The following is a 17,511-nucleotide window of genomic DNA, read 5'->3' on the forward strand; positions in this document are numbered from 1 at the left end:
ATGATTGTAGGAGTTTGTCAGCTGGCTTGGTGTGATGGAGGAGGCTGCTGTAAATTTTGTGTCGGTGGCATTAGATGCAGAAGAGCAGTTTTATCCAGTCTGTGTCATAACAAAGATGACACCTTGTGGGTGTCATTGTCTGCTGCCTAAGAGAACCCATAGTGACATCAAAGGAATGGATGTCAGGGATGAGTCACACCGAGACTTTAACACCTGTGACTGATGTGGAAGGAAGGAGAGAAACGGAACATAGAATGAGTATTAATAAACTTTCCCCTTTTTAATGTCAGGGTAAACTTTTCATAAAATGTGTGTATGTGTGTTCATTGTGTATATGAGTGCTCAGCTCACATGAGGAGGTCAGGACAACCTTGGGGGTCAGTCCTTACCTTCCACCTTGCATGAGTTAGGGTCTCTGCTTCTGTTCACTGCTACTGATGCCAGACTCACGGGCTTCTGAGCTTCCAGATAGTCCATCTCCACCCCTCAGCCTGTGCTACCCTGGTATCACAGACACTAGTACTACTGTCCCAGCTTTTTATGTGGGTTCTGAGGATGCAAAGGCAAGTCATCAGACCTGCACAGCAAACATTTAACCTCTGAGGCTCCTCTCCAACCCATGATAAATTCTCTTTATTTATTTATCTTTTTACTTTTTATTTTTTAAAAATGTGTGTGGCAGGGTTGTTGGGCTGCTCTTGCAGAGGACCTGAATTCAGCTCTCTACACTCACATCAGGTAGCTCATAACTGCTTAGAACTCCAGGAGATCCAGTGACGCCTTCAGACCTCCACAGGCACCTGCATGTACATACACACATATGTACCCTCACACACATATATAGGAACACACACACTTTGGGGGTTAGGGAGATGACTCCACCAGTAAAGTGCTTTGTATCTAACACAAAGACTTGGGTTTGGTCCCCAAAACCCACATAGAAAAGCCAGATTTTGTAGCATATGCTTGTAATCCTAGCATTGAGGATTACAATCAGATTCCTGGGACTCACTGGCTCCTTGTGAATCCTAAACCAGTGAGAAACCTTGTATCAAAAATAAAATTATCCGGGCTGGAGAGATGGCTCAGTGGTTAAGAGCATTGCCTGCTCTTCCAAAGGTCCTGAGTTCAATTCCCAGCAACCACATGGTGGCTCACAACCATCTGTAATAAGGTCTGGTGCCCTCTTCCGGTCTTCAGCATACACACAGATAGACCATTGTATAAATAATAAATAAATATTTAAAAAAAATAAAATAAAAAAAATAAAATAAAATAAAATTATCCAAAGTGAATAGCTCCTGAAGACTGAGACCTGAGGTGGTTTTCTGGCCTCCATGTGCATGTACACACACATACATACATACATGCTCACACATGTGCACCTACACAAGCACAAACACACACACACAAGCTTAAGTAAAAGTTCCAAAATAAAAATAAGAAGGGCAACCCCTATAAACTGCAATCTTCCCCAAGCAATATTTCCAAAAAGTAATGTGTAAACCTCAAATCAGATTTCTACCTGAGGTAGTCAGTGGAGCAAGTCCAAGGAAAAAATGGCTGGGGGTGCCACAAGTTTACCATCTTTAAAGGGAAACACATCATAAAATTCCTTCCTCCCTGCTCACTGTGGTGCCCTTCAGCTTCCTGAGAGTCTGTTCATGTTTTTCCCCGATGGTGTGGAGAAATAGGGACAGTGAGATGGTGAGCACAGTGCTGCTGCTGGATGCACTCTGTCCTAGGCCCTGTATACAGCAACAACGTGTGTGTGTGTGTGTGTGTGTGTGTGTCTGAACTCTAGCCTGGACACCAGGGCGTGGGGAGGAAGAGAGAGTTCTAACCCTGAGCATTGGCTGTGTTTTGTGGTGCTAAGAATTGAATGGATATTTACACAGAAAACAAACTAGCTTACATGAAATAAGATTTAAGTCTGAAGTCTGGGGTTACATGTCATCCAGGTCTGTCCCTTTAGAATGTGGCTTTAGCTTTTTCATGTCCTTGCATCTTCATGCAGCTCACTGGGTCCTGCAGAAAAGGGCAGCAGCTATGACATTGCTAAGAGATGCATTTCACCCACAGTTCAGTGCAGGGAGGTTTTTACCTTAAAACTTTTGAATTTTCCAACTCATGGACGAGAGGCATCTTTCCATTTATTTAAATTGTCTTTAATTACTATGGTATGTTTTTATAGTTTTAAGAATGCAAGTCTGGCCGGGTGGTGTGGCATGCCTTTAATCCCAGTACTCAGGAGGCAGAGGCAGATGAATCCCTGTGAGTTCGAGGCCAGCCTGGTTTACAAGAGCTAGTTCCAGGACAGCTACGACTGTTACACAGGGAAACCCTGTCTCGAAAAACCAAAAAAAAAAAAAAACCAAAAAAAAAAATGCAAATCTTACACTTTGGTTAAATTCGTTGTGGGTATTTTATTATTTTAATGCTATTATAAATGAATGTGTTTTCTAAATTTCATTTTCAGATAGTTCACTGTTAATATTTAGAAATACAATTGATGTTTTGTTCATTGATCTTGTGTCCTGCAGCTGTGCTGAACTTGGCTCTAATAGTCCTTTTGTGTAAGATCTTGACGGTTTTCTACGTGTGAGATCATGTCATCTGAAAACAGATAGTTTTACGCCTTCATAATCTGGATCTCTTATTTCTTTTTCTTATCTAATTGTATGGTGCAGCTGTATGTTTTCTGTTTGTTTTTGTTTTTAAGAAAGGTTCTCCCTGTGTATTTCACACTGAGTTCAAACTCATGATCCTCTTGCCACAGACTCCTGAGTGCTGGAATTATAGTTGTGGAACTCTGTTTTCTGGGGGTGACACACCATTATCATCTTGAGATGAGAGCAACTGTGGCTATCCATGAGGCCCTTAATCAGGCTCACTACTTTCACTAGGAGAGGGGCGGCACCAGACCCTACCAGAGATTCCAGCCAAACTTCATCCTGTTCATGTAACTGGGTCCTAGCTGCACTTAATTTTAGGGAATGCTAGAGTGTGCTGGGGTAGGGCAGTTTCCTAAAAGTCACAATGTTTTTGTAAGTAATTCCCATAAATTCTTGTTCACCTGGAATGTGTGGAATCCCTTCTTTGGTCTTTGATCACCTGTCTTTGATAGGTGTTTCTCCAGGAAGAGTCACAGAACACAGGGGTGACTTCCTCCAGCCACAAGAATAGTCCAGCAGGCCTAGTTGGCCAGTTTGGTTTGGTTTATATGCAGAGTACTGCTGCTTCCAGGAGTTCGGGTATACTCTGAAAGTTTTATTTAGTTATGAGTTTTTGCCCTCTCAAATGTCCTGTCTGACACCCTTCTTTGGTCTCCTGTCTAGACATTTGCCTCATTAAATTCAATTCAGGCGAACCTTTCACTAGCTGGCACTTTAGGGTTTCAGCTAAGGTGTTTGAAGTTGGTTAGAATGTTAAGTAGAATCTTAAAAACTCAGGATAGGAAAGAAACTTATTCATTATTTTACAGATTTTTTTGTGGTTGCTGTTGGTGTCTGAGGCAGGTTCTCTTGTAGCCCAAGCTAGCCTTTAAACCTCTGTGCCACCAGGATGCACTAGGATGTATTATTCATCCTGCCTAGCTGAACAGATATTTCTTGAGCGTCTACCATGCTCATGGTTTTAGGTTTGCAATGCGAATAAGATAAATACAGAAGTGAAACAAGTCCTGTGGGCCCTGCCCTCACAAGGTTTACAAGTTCCTGGGCCAGCAAGATGGCTCAGTGGATAAAGGTGCTAGCTTCCAAAGCTATGACCTGAATTCAGTCCCTGGGACCCACACGGGGGAAGGGGAGAACCGACTCCTGCAAGTTATACCTTGACCTCATACGTGTGCCGTGGAAGTGCGAGTGCACACACACTGAAACCACACAAATAAATATAACAAGGTTTACAAACCATCGAGTGAAAGCAGTTGATAAATCAAACACTAGTTATATGTGATTACAAACTGTAGTGAGTACTAAAAAAGAAAAGATCTGGACATTAGGAAGGAATACAGGAAGCAGGAACTTCTCCTGTAAATTTTGCAGTTAGGAAGTGTTGTCCTGTTTTTTATAGAGCAGTGGAATGTGTTATCCACCTGAAGTGGAGTCGGGGTGGAGAGTCTTACTGGAATAAGAATGGAGTTAGGGACACATCCCAGAGGCACCCCGCCGCTCCGCACAGACCAGTTGGCCAATCCTCAAGAGGAGGTTCACTGTCCAAAGTCACTGTAGTCTTCATCGTCTGCTTAGTTCCCAGATGGGAAAGAGCAGGCAGAAAGACAGGGTGGCCCTCCATCAGAAAGCCCCCAAGGCTGTCAACTGTAGCTGACACAGAGCAGGCAGCACTGTCTGGACGTTTAAAAAATGGATCCAGTTCCCCAATACCACCCTTTTCCGCTGCCGTCGTTCCCTTGTTTGTTTGGCTTTGTGCGTGCTCGCTCTCTAGCTCTCTCTCTCTCTCTCTCTCTCTCTCTCTCTCTCTCTCTCTCTCTCTCTCTCTGTGTGTGTGTGTGTGTGTAGAGGGTGTTTTGGCTGGCCTGGGACTCACATTATAGCTCTAGTTGACCTGGAGCTGGTACTGATTCTCCAGCCTCTGCTTTCTGAATGGTGGGATTACAGGTAATAAGTCACCATGCTAGACTACATTTTCTTAAATAGGAAAGTTGATATTTCAGCAGATGTGGTGGGACACACTTTTAGTTCCCAGCACTTGGGAGATGTAGGCAGGTAGATCTCCACGAGTTCAAGGCCAGTCTGGTTTAAACAGCAAGTTTTAAGGCAACCAGAGCTACATAGTGAGACCCTGTCTGAAGGGGGAAAATTTTATATTTCTATAAAGTAATAATAAACTCCCTCATAAGTTTAGTAAGGAAGGAAGGAGAGATTCATCCTGCAAAGTAAAATGGTGTGTTTCTTTGTATTTGGTGATCTGTGCTGCTTTCTCAGAATAAATGATACCAGATGCACTGCCCCGTTCCTGTAACCAGACTGAGGAGGCTGACGGAAAAGGACTCTTAATAGTTTAAGGTCAGCATGGGAGTGAGACTCTGTCGCAAAACCAGATCCCATACACACATGAAATACTATTAAGTAGTTTATTTGCTGATTGTTTCATCTCACAATTTGGCTTTTCTAGAGCGAGAGCAATGGTTCTCAATGGGTAGGTCATGGCTGCTTTAGAAATGACAACCTTTCAACAGGGATCGAATATCAGATCTCCTGCATATCAGATATTTATTTTACAGTTCGTAACAGTAGCAAAATTACAGTTACGAAGTAACAGCCAAAATAATTTCATGGTTGGGGTCACCTCAACATGAGGAACTGCAATAAAGAGTCTCAGCATTCAGAAGATTGAGAAAGTCTGCTGGGTTCCTCTACGCGTCTCTGGATATAGTGTGTAATGGTAAACGTATAAGAAATGATAAGGGGTGACACATGCCTTAATTTCGTCACTTGTGAGGCAGAGGCAGGTGGATCTCTATGAGTTTGAGGCTAGCCTGGTGTCTACATAGTGAGGTCCAGGACAGCCAAAGCTACATAGTCTCAACACTCTCCACCACTACCACCCCCAAAATTAATTAATATGGGGCTGGTGAGGTAGCTCAGCAGGTAAAGGCACTTGCCACCAAAACTGGCAACTTGAGTTTAACCCCTGGGGCCTGCATAATAGAAGGAGAGAACCCTGCCATCTGATATCTGCATATGTGCTATGGTAAATAAACACACAGAGAGTAAGTAAATGAATGCAGTTTTTTAAAAAATTAAGTATTAATTGCTAAACCTTTTCTTTCCTGAAGAAAATCTCATTAAATAAGATCTGTATCACAAATGGTTATGTTGAAGCACTAGAGGTAGCAATTGAGGCATATTAACTCATTGATTGATTAACAGATTAATTACAGTCTGTTTAGCTTAGGTGTTGATTTGGAAATTATGCATATCTTCTGTGGGTTAATCATTAGGAATGGCTGTTAAAATGCACTTCCTGCACGGCAGAGGGACCTCACCAGTGGAAAATAAGTCACACAATGTTTTTGTTACACTACAGTACTGCTAAAAATATTTCTTCAAGATTTGTTTATTCTTAAGCCCATGGATGTTTTGCCTGCATGTATGTCTGTGCGAAGGTGCCAGATCCCCTGGAACTGGAGTTACAGGCAGTTGTGAGCTGCCATGTGGGTGCTGGGAATTGTACCTGGATCGTCTCAAAGAACAGCCAGTGCTCTTAACAGCTGAGCCATCTCTCTGGCCCCTAATATTTTTAACCTTATAATTTTCAAAGGAGTGCTTTAGTTTATTGCTGTTTTGCTTTGCTTTTTTGGTTTTAGTTTTTTGAGATAAGGGTTCTCTAGCGTAGGCTGTCCTAGAACTCACTGTAACCCAGGCTGGCAATAGGATCACAATATTCCTCCATCACTGCACAGCGTTCGGCCTCTCAGACGCTGAGATTAAAGGTATGAGCCACCATGCCTGGTTTAGTTGTTGTTAAAGTTCTTTGCTTCAGCCGATCATCACAGAACCTGTTAAGAGTAATAGAGTGTAGTTTGTGACTTACGTAGAGAGAGAGAACAAAACACTACTCAAAGAAGATAAGATGAGCCACGCTTACTGTAATGTAACTATTGCCTGCAGGCTCAGCATTCTGTGAAAAAATTATAGTCACAGCAACAAATAGAGATTTAGGCTCTGCCTGTTTTTTGTTTTTTGTTTTCTTTTTCAAGACAGGGTTTCTCTGTAGCTTTCGAGACAGGGTTTCTCTGTAGCTTTGGTGCCTGTCCTGGAACTAGCTCTTGTAGACCAGGCTGGCCTCGAACTCCCAGAGATCTGCCTGTCTCTGCCTCCCTAGTGCTGGGATTAAAGGCGTGTGCCACCACTGCCCGGCTGCCTGTCTTGATATTTCACCAGAGCATAGAATTCTCTTTACCATAATGATAAGCAGGTCTTCTTCCTAGACGATGTATTATTTCCACTTGTGAGATAAAGGGATAGGTTTATAAATCTGCGAAGATGATGACTAAGTGGAAAGAAACAAATCTTGGTCTGAGGCTTGGACTGAGGACTCTGTGGGTAAAGTGCTTGCTGTGTAGGTAAAGACCTGAGTGTGGACCCCCGTTCACACTAACAGGAGCAAACAGACCAGAAAATCTATTAAAGACGCCCAAGTGCCCGGCTGACAGCCCGGGTAAAGAGTAGTGGGACTGTGTCAGCTTAATGTCTGTAACTAAAAACTGCTCAGAGGGTGGGGCAGATTCACACACAAACTGCGCAGAAATCAAGGCAGAGTAAGTGATGGTTCAGCAGTGAAGAGTCCCTACAGCTCGGGAAGAGGACACAGGTTTGGTTCCTAGCACTGAGGTGGCAGCTTACAGTCCTCTGTAACTCCAGTTCCAGGGGGGATCTGGGGTCCTCTTTTGGTCTCCATGGGCACTGCATGCAAGAGGTGCATTTATGTACATTGTAGGCAAACACACTCATATATATATATATATATATATATATATATATATATATATATATATATGTGTGTGTATATATATATAAAAAACCATCTTTTTTTTTTTTTAAAAAAAAAGCAAGTTGTAACTCTCAGCAATGGTCATGTGCCTTCCTGTGGTTAAATTTTTGTTCATTTTTAAGTCAGAAATCCGGCAGATAATTAGCTAACTAAATTTACTTATGCTGTTATACTGAGATTAGGAACCTAGTTGAGCTTTGAAATTATGATTAGATTTTTAAGTCATTGTAAGTAAATTAGAGGTACTTTATTTGAAGGAAATAAGTCATTCTGTGTTCTGTAGTCTTCTTTGCGACAGACTGGAAGCCCAGCTGGGAATGGTGGCGCACACTTGTAATTCCAGCCCTCTGGAGGTTGAACTGCTAGGATATGGAGTTTCTGGGTTTCCTAGTAACACCTGGTTCAAAAAACAGAAAACAAACAAACAATCAAAAATATTGTGTGTAGCTGGGCACTTATAATGTCGTGTTGTAATGATGTCACGGAGACCATCATTGCTGTTGCTCCTTTGAAAAGGTTCCAAGAACTATGAGCTAATGTTTTGTTTTTAGTACGTCTGAGTGTTCCTACATGCAGGTGCCTAAGATGGCCAGAAGAGGGCTTTGGATTCCTTGAAGATGGAGTTACAGGCAGTTGTTGAGCTGCCTGATGTAGGTGCTGGGAACTGAACTCCAGTCCTTTGTAAGGACGGCAAGTACCCTTGATTGCTAAGTCCACTCTCCAGCCCCACAGGATTGGTTTTAATTTAGCCGTTGAAAATCCACCCTTAAATCATTTTGCTTAAAGGCAGTAGAGGCACTAAAACCACCAGGATTGAGAATAACAAGAGCCAAACTGCGTTGGTTCACAATCCTGATTGTCTCACAATTTGACTCGGTAACCTCAAGAAAATTACAGCTCTAGCCAGGCGTTGTGGCGCACGCCTTTTACCCCAGCATCTAGGAAGCAGAGGCAGGCAGATCGCTGTGAGTTTGTAGCCAGCCTGATCTACGTAGAGTTTCAGGACACCCAAGCTACAAAGGGAGACCCTTTCTCAAAAGAGATAAATAAATGAATGAAGCATTATAGCTCTGTAAATGTAAGGTTTAAGTGTGAATCCCTGGAAAGTTGCCCCACTGAGACCTGTACATGTTCAACACTCAGTAAGTATTGCTGTTGTTGTTAAAGACACCCTGCACTGCCGTCTCTGTCACTGAGTCACAGATTAGTTTAAACAGAGGGGAAGCCGAGTGGTGGTGGCGCACGCCTTTAATCCCAGCACTCGGGAAGCAGAGGCAGGCGGATCTCTGTGAGTTCGAGGCCAGCCTGGTCTACAAGAGCTAGTTCCAGGACAGGAACCAAAAAGCTACGGAGAAACCCTGTCTTGAAAAATCAAAAAAAAAAAAACTAAAAACAAAAAACAGAGGGGAAAATGACAGCCCAATTAAGCAGAGCAGAAGACACCAGTTTCCAGTGCAGGGATGGGGAAATCCGGCTCCAGCTGCAAATGTGTCTACCAAATATAGCATTCACCAAGAGCTCGACTAACGCTAAATCCACACATTCTCTCTCTCTGCAGCTCTGTGTTCACAACATGGTGCTGACTCACAGCCAACAAATACTCACCGAGTACTATGCTTGGCACTTGAAAGATAATGATAAAAATGCCACGCAAATTTCTTAACACTATGAGTGGAGATAATCCAGAATTAGCCATGATGTTTTCTTTACTTCCTTTTAGGGGGTTGTAGGGACGTTGAGAGGATGTGAAACTTTGGAGATATTCAAGCTTTTTCACGGGGCTTCCACTGGAAGTATCAGAGTTCTACACAGAGAGGCTCAGATCCATGCACTCAACCGAGGATAGGGCTTGGGTGTCTTACCTTGGAGAAAGCTGCCCAGGTGGTTTCTGTGCGTAACCCCGAAAAGAGGTGGGGAATAATCAGGTGTTATTGTCCTTTTAAGATAGGATCCCTGTATTCCAGGCTGAGTCAGACCCAAACTGGTTCTGTAGCCAAAGGTACCTTCTGAGTGTTGGTTGTACAAGTTTGCACCTCCATACCCGTTCTTGTTTGGTGTTTGTTCACGTGTTTCAGTCCATTGCTGGAGATCAAACCCGGGGCTCTATGTATCCTGGGTAAGAAATTCTGTCAGCTAAGCTGCTCTTATATCCCTGTTTGAGTCTTTGTTTTGTTTTTATTTTATTTTATTTTTTTATTTTTATTTTTTGGTTTCTCGAGACAGGGTTTCTCTGTGGTTTTTGGAGCCTGTCCTGGAACTAGCTCTTGTAGACCAGGCTGGTCTCAAACTCACAGAGATCCGCCTGCCTCTGCTTCCCAAGTGCTGGGATTAAAGGCATGCGCCACCAACGCCTGGCTTGTTTTTATTTTTTGAGATAGGATTTTACTCTGTAGCCCAGGCTGGCCTTAAAACTAATGGAGTGCCTGCTAGCCTCCAGCTTGAGGTTATTCTTTCTCAGCCTCCCTAGTGGCATGAACCACCACATCCAGTTTTCACTTATCTTTTAAAATGCCAGCTATATTTGGGCAACATAGTCATAATTGTAAACCTCATGTATGTATATATACCGTGTGCATGGCTGTGCCAGTCAGATCCCCTAAAACTGGAGTTATGGATGGTTGTGAGCTGCCATGCAGGTGCTGAGAATTGAACTCAGGTACTCTGATGTGGGATTCCCTTATGTGTGCTGTGAATATGCTTTATTACCATTGGTTAATAAAGAATCTGGTTTGGGCCTATGGCAACACAGAATAGGACAAGGCGGGAATTCAAAACAGAGATAGAGGAGAAAAGAAGGTGGAGTCAGAGAGGTGCCATGTAGCTGCCGAAGGAAACAGACGCCTGGGAACCTTATCCCACAAGCCTTGTGGTAAAATACAAAATAATAGAAATCGGTTAATTTAAGATGTAAGAGTTAGTTAATAAGAAGCCTGAGCTAATTGGCCAAGTAGTGTTGCATCTAATATAGTTTCTGTGTGATTATTTTGGGTCTGGGTGGTTTGGAAACAAACAAGCAGTCTCTGACTATAGTCCTCTGCAAGAACAAGTGCTCTTACCCATCGAGCCATCTCTCCAGCCCCTGGTTACTCTGAATTTAAGGCTAACTTGGGCTACATGAGAGCCTATCTTAAAAAATAAACAGAACCCAGTAAATTAAAACAACTGTGATCACATCATTTTTTGGCTTGAAAATATTTAATACAGGTTGGGCGTAGTGCTACACACCTAAATTCCCAGCCTCAGGAGCCCCAGAAGAGAGGATCGTGAGTTTGAAGTCAACCTGGGTGACATAGAAGACTGTCTCAAACAGAAATAAACCATTCGGGGCTTATTATATGAACTTGGAATTTCTGATGTAGTGAGAGACCCTGGCCTTCACCTACCTTTTCTGTTACCCCCTTTTAAGTGCTTTTGAATCTAATCAAATATATTGAACCCAATGTGCCATGTGACCTTTCCTGCCTAGAGTGCCTTTCTGATTTTCCTGCTCCTGGGGGGCTCTTTGTGCTATCACTTCACCTTGATGCTTCAGGCAGGAGCATGCTGCCATCTTCCTCTGCCACTCCCCAGTGTCTGTGTCTGCTCTTCTTGACATAGCCATTGCACGTATGTCACCATAAATGTCTAGTTAACTGTTCCGATAAGGAATCTTATTTTTTTATGAATATGTACTCAGGAAATGTGCCTCTTATCCTTTAATTAAGAAAAAAAAAGAGCCGGGCGGTGGTGGCGCACGCCTTTAATCCCAGCACTTGGGAGGCAGAGGCAAGCGGATCTCTGTGAGTTTGAGACCAGCCTGGTCTACAAGAGCTAGTTCCAGGACAGGCTCCAAAAAAAAGAAAAAAAAAGCTGGGGACTGGAGAGATGGCTCAGAGTTAAGAGCACTGACTGCTCTTCCAGAGGTACTGAGTTCAATTCCCAGCAACCACATGGTGGCTCACAACCACCTATAATGAGATCTGGTGCCCTCTTCTGGCCTACAGGCAGGATACTGTATAAATAAATAAATCTTTAAAAAATAAATAAAAAGGCGGAGGCTGGAGATTACTGGCTGATCTTCCGGAGGTCCTGAGTTCAATTCCCAGCAACCACATGGTGCCTCACAACCATCTGTAATGAGATCTGGTGCCCACTTCTGGCCTGCAGGCATACAAGGAGGCTGAACACTGTTTACGCAATAAATAAATAAATCTTAAAAAAAAGAAGAAGAAGAAATAAAAAGGCAGCCCCCAACACTAAGGCAGAGGCAGCAGGTCTCTGAGTTTCTGTGAGTTAAGGCTAGCCTGATCTACAGAGCAAGTTCTAGGACAACCTGCCTACATAGTGAGATCCTGTCTCAAAGCAAACAAACAAATGACAGCAAGGAACTGGAGAGATGCTCAGTGCAGTGGTTAAGAGCACCAGTTCCTCTTCTAGGGGACCTGGGTTTGGTGCCAAGCACCCACATGACGCCTCACAACCATCCATAACTCTAGTTTAAAAGGATCCAACACCCTCTTCTGACCTCATCAGGTGCCAGGGCCATGTGTGGTGCACAGACAGTTATTCACACACACACACAAAATAAAACAAATAGTGGGATGGTGGTGATACAGGCCTTTAATCCCAGCAAGAGACAGGTGGATCTATGAGTTCAAGGTCAGCCTGGTCTACAGGGTGAGTTCCAGAATAGCCAAGGCTGGAGAAACCCTGCCTTGAAAAACCAAAAAAAGAAAAAGGAAAGAAAGAGAAATAGACAAGCACTGGGCACTGTGACCCACAACTGTAATAGATGTAGTTCAGTGATAGAGCACTTGCCTATTATACCCAGGGCCCTGGGTTCCACCCAAATTCCTAGCAAAATGGAGCCTGGGTCAGGATGATTGCAAGGCCTGTGCTTCATAGCAAGATTGTCTCCAAACAAACAAAAGTCAAAAAGACTCGGGCTGGGAAATGACAGTGAGTAAGAATACTTGCTGCACAAATCTGATACCTGAGTTTGAACTCTCAGAACCTACATAAAAAGCTGTGCTGGTGAGGACACATGCTCCTGTAACCCCAGTACTATAGGGTGCGAGCAGGAGGATCCACCTCTGGGGCTACTGTCTGTCAGCCTAACTCTAAGTCCAGTAAGGGACCCTGTCTCAAGGGAATAAGGACAGCATGGTAGAGCAGGACATGTGTGCACACTTGTACACATGTATATACATCTACCTCTGTATTCTTCCTCCCCCTCCCCCACAGAGAGAGAAAGAGGGAGAGGGAGACACTCCAAACATTTTTAAAACTTCTTTAATACTAGCAAATTATATTCATCTTCTACCTATGTCATTGATCTGCTTCTATCTGTTCATGGGGGGTTATCTTATTGGCAAACAGGAAACTATTATTTTTTATGGTGTGTGTATATCTGTTTTGCCTCTGTGTATGTCTGTACACCACATGCATGCCTGGAGCCTCCAGAGGCCAGAAGAGGGGGTCAGATCCTCGAACTGGAGTTACAGGCAGTTGTGACCCACCTGGTGGGTGCTGGGATTGATCCAAGGTCCTCTGGAAGAGCAGCCAGGGCTCTGAACCACTGAGTCATTTCTCCAGCCCCCAATAGGTATTTTCTAAGAATTCTTTGGTACTTTTGGCTTCTTCAATGGCCTGCAGCTCTGACAGTGACCCCATTCTAAGGACCATCCTGAGCCTTGAAAGTGCCGATTTCATTGGTCGGTAAAGCCACATGGTCTCTTTAGTACATGGTAGATGTCTAGAAAGGATGTGGTCTTGCGGGCAGGGTATGAGAATTTCTAGAATGTGATGTAATCGTGAGTATCTGGCTTTGCACGTTAGAAAAGAGGTTTCTCTGTGTATGAAAAGTTAATAAGTAGTTGGCTGCCAGGAGATATGAAGACTTTTCTGGCATCAGACCAAACAAGACATGACATTTTATCACATGTACTCATGTTCGAGAAATTAATTTTTTTCTACTATATTTATTTCCTCTGAGAATGTCAACAGGAAAATGGATACAGTGGTGTCTTTAATATTGAAGTAAAGCAGATAACTACATTGGTTCTGAAAGCAACATGAAATGTCATCATTTTGGAAGTGGGTCACTAGTAATAATCCACCGAGAAGCAAAGCCTGCTCTGTCCCTGACCGGCACGTGTCTGGTGCCCCTAGAGTGTGAACAGCTGCTCCTCTGACTTGGTTGCTCCATAGGAATTAGCTCCTTGTTTCACAGAGGACAATTGATTTAAAGGACCCAGAGGCCAGAGTATAAATTTAGGACTAAAAGTAAGCTAATCTATCCATTCTCTCCCATCGTTAGTCAGCCTAAAGCAATTGATTAATTGATTATAACTCAGTGCAGCCATTAGCATTAACAGGCTTGAAGGTTTAGATGTTCGTCTGGAGACAGGAAAGCAGACAAATAGCTTAGAATTGAAGTCTAGCCTGGGAAGGCACGTTCTCAGGCCAAGTCCAAGCCAAGCACTGTGACTCGGGCCTTTAATCACAGCACTTGGAAGGGTGAAGCAGGAGGCTAACCTGGACTATCTCCTGAGATCCTGCCTACACAAACAAACAAACAAAAAATGCCCCAAATCTACTTCTTGCATCCACTTTTCCATTTTGAATTTCCCCCATTAAATGGGAAATTATTTTTTAAAGGTTCCTTACTCAGAAATGGAATTAGTTTAAGGAAGGTGTAGAGGTGCATGGGTAGGTGGAGAGAGAAATCTCCCTATTCCTCTGAGCCCTCTGGCTCTCCCTGAGCTAACTCCCCAGAAACTTTGCATGAATGTACTGTGCGCAACCTGCAATGCAGTAAAGTAGCAGCGCGGTCGCAGTCACCAGGGCCGTGTTAATGTAGCTTCTTCAAACCATTGTGTGCAAGCTACTCTCTCAGAGACAGGGAGGACCCAGCAACTAAATGAATATTTCTTCCTGGAGCTTGAATAACTTTATCAGTGGCTATACCACTGAAGACAGTGACACCCCTCTTCCCAACAGCCACTAACTGCCGCAGTGGTATCTTAAAAAGGAATGGAACCTCACAAACCTGAGCCCCTCTCCCATGCACGAGAAAATGCTGACAGGTCTACTTCTGTGCAAGTCTTGTTCAGGAGACTGCAGCTGCAATGAGCTTGTGAGTGAACCAGCCCTTTCATGCACTTTTCCCCGTCCACTGGCTCGCAGATTCATCTGCTCTCTCTTTTGCGATGTTCCTGGAGCCTGGGGTGGAGTGCTACAGATGCCAGTTCAGGAGCCAGCTCTCAGCAGTTACCCACTCTCAGTACTTTGAGGATGGAGTTTTTCCATTAGTTACTGGCCATTGCCAAAAGAAGCTTCTCTGACAAAGCTGAGGGAAGCTTTGCTCTTTAGGTGTAGGTGTATTTAGAAGGCAGCTCACAGTATGTCCATTTAGCAAAGCAACAGTAATAGGTGCTCCACATGACCTATGATCTCTTGACCAGGACATAATAGCAGGCATGAGGAGAATATTACTTTTTATTTAGTATTTAAGAATCAGACACTTTGGAGTCTGGTGTGGTGGCACACATCTCTCACCCCAGCAGTTGGGAGGTAGGGGCAGGTGATCGGGACGAGTTCAGAGTCACCCTAGGCAGTCTAGCAAGTTTGATGCCAGCCTGGGCTACATGACATCCTGTCTCAAAAAAAAAATATATATATATATATATATATTTTGATAACACACTTGTGAATTGAATGTAGCCAAACAATGAGCTGTAACTTACTGAATCTCAGAGAAAGTAGCATGTGGGCACTGTGACCTGTGTTTAATCCAGACATGAATACTAGAAGGAGTGGCTCAATGGGTAAAAGACCCTATGCCCACACCCATACTCCACACATATGTAATTTTTTTTTAAAGACAGAGAAAAAAACAGATTAAAATTAATTAAGAGTAAGTGGCATGGACTGACTTGGTGGCATATGCCAGCCACTCAGAATGCCAGGGTAGAAGGATTTCTATTTTGAGGCCAGCCTGAGCTCCATGAGACTCTATCTCTTAAAAACAAACAAAAAAACTAAAAACAAGTCAGAATGGGATGACAGCTGATACGGCACTTGCCTACAATATTCAAGGCACGGGATTCAATTCCCAGGGTACCACCCCCGCCAAAAGAATGAGCATAATAAGCAAATGAAAGGATTGTTATTCTCTTGTATGAAAACTGTGAGGCTGGAGCAAGCAGTTCCGCTCTGAATAGGCCTTTTCCCTTTTGTATGTGTTGGGAGGTGAGATAGTCGGCTCGCTGTGGCCCAGGCTGGCCTGAAATCCCAGGATATGCCAATACACCCTTCTCCAAAGCAATGTCTTCATAATCTGTTGCCTCCCTGGTTTGCTATAGCTCCGGCACCGTGACCTTTGAGTGAGAGCCCATCTTGTTGATTTATGTAAGCCTTAAGAATCTGAGCCCACAGCCGTGGCCCTGCGTGTGTTAAGGACCATCCTCCAGGCCTGGTAACTACTAATGCAATGTAAATATCTTTTCTTTCAGTCCTCCTCGTCCTCTGACGAATATGAACGACGCCGTGGTTAGCCACATGTCCTCTGGAGTGCCCACTCCCACCAAGAGGTAGGTATGTCTTGTACCTTGTAACTGGAGACAGACTTCTGTCCCTGATGCCACTGCCCTCTCAGAAACAAGGCTTGGGCAAAGTGTCCCACTGAGCAGGAAGGCTGGCGTTCTTAACCCCACTTACAGTCAGTCTCTTAATATCATTTTCTGTTCTTATCCTCCCCTCCTCTTCTGACTCAGTATAGCTGTTGACGTTCAGCTCTGACAGGTGCACCGTGGAAATGCCCTGTGACAAGCAGCAAGCAGTGTATTGGCGCGTTAGGCATGTTTGAGATCTTTACTAACATTAAGCACAATTTACTAGTCATAGGTTTCAACAATTTTATATTTGATTTTGTAAATATCAAAGATCATTTCTGCATCTGATTACAGTCTATAAATTAAATTAATCTCTTATAAAATAGTCTAAATCATTCTGTGCATGGTTCATAAGCATTTAAGTTGAAAAGCCCAAGTCCTTCAATCTTAGTTATATAAAGAATTTGCTTTAGGGTCCTTCAAGGAAAAAAACTCTATAAACTCTTTTCTCCTTTTTATTTAATTTTCTCTTGCTCAGAATTCTCATGGGCAGACTTAAAAGAACTGTATTGGATGGCACACTTTCTATTTGATTTAAGCTGTCCCATGACCAGAGCGAATACAGAAACTCCCTCGCGGGCACAGCCATTAAAGAATTCTTTCAACAGTCATCACTTGAAAAGGAGACAAAAAACACACAGACAGACATCCCAATTCACCCAGCATGAGATCCCATCCTCCCTGAAAAAAACCAGAACCACTTTGTGCCATATGTGTTAAGCACTTTGGATTAATGCAGCTATAGAAATGCGATCTTCCTGATAAAATTTGATTCAGTCATAATCCCGAAGGCAGTAGTGGTCGTTCCTATTGGCTAAAACTCCCAGAGCAGCGTTTCTCAAACCTGCAGAAGAGAAGAATCCCCTGGGGCACTTGTTAAAAATACACATTTCTGGGGCCATGTCAGACTCGATGAATCAGAGTCTCCGAGAATAGGACCGGGAGAGGCTTTCTGTTTAGCAAGTTGTTCAGGTGATTTTTGTCATCAAACCAATTTGGGGAGTAGCCTTAGCAGGAAGCCGAGGAGCTAGCAGCAGGGCTACCCTAGAAACAGGACTCAAAGGCGAGGAAATCAGTGACCTGGTGAGACAGCTCTGCTGTGTGGAGACTCAGGACCTGGATGGACCAGGTAAGAGCACTGCCCACTGCCTCCTCAGGGCACTTCCGGGAGAGAGACAGCCTTGCGGTGTAAGCAATGTAGAAGGTGGTGTGCGGCGCTGTTTTAAGTCATTCTTCCTGCGTTTGGATCCAGCTCTCACCTGACATGTTTCAATTCTTTAATCTGTGGGGTCAGTGATGACATTTGCCTTGTGGGGGGTTATGTGAAGATTTAATACAC

At 43.6% G+C, this 17,511-nt stretch overlaps 1 protein-coding gene across 6 annotated transcripts in view; it reads left to right on the plus strand.

Moving 5' to 3' along the window:
- The window catches only part of Dtnb (dystrobrevin beta), a 204,009-nt gene that overhangs the window by 125,720 nt on the left and 60,778 nt on the right, over window positions 1–17,511 (plus strand). For all 6 annotated transcript variants that reach the window (XM_057778220.1, XM_057778256.1, XM_057778241.1 and 3 more), the window contains exon 10: window positions 16,014–16,091. In XM_057778220.1, the coding sequence (XP_057634203.1) occupies window positions 16,014–16,091 (78 nt within the window). The remainder of the gene's footprint in view (window positions 1–16,013; window positions 16,092–17,511) is intronic.

This window comes from Chionomys nivalis, chromosome 1 (genome assembly GCF_950005125.1).
Source record: "Chionomys nivalis chromosome 1, mChiNiv1.1, whole genome shotgun sequence".
In the NCBI taxonomy this organism is placed as follows: domain Eukaryota; kingdom Metazoa; phylum Chordata; class Mammalia; order Rodentia; family Cricetidae; genus Chionomys; species Chionomys nivalis.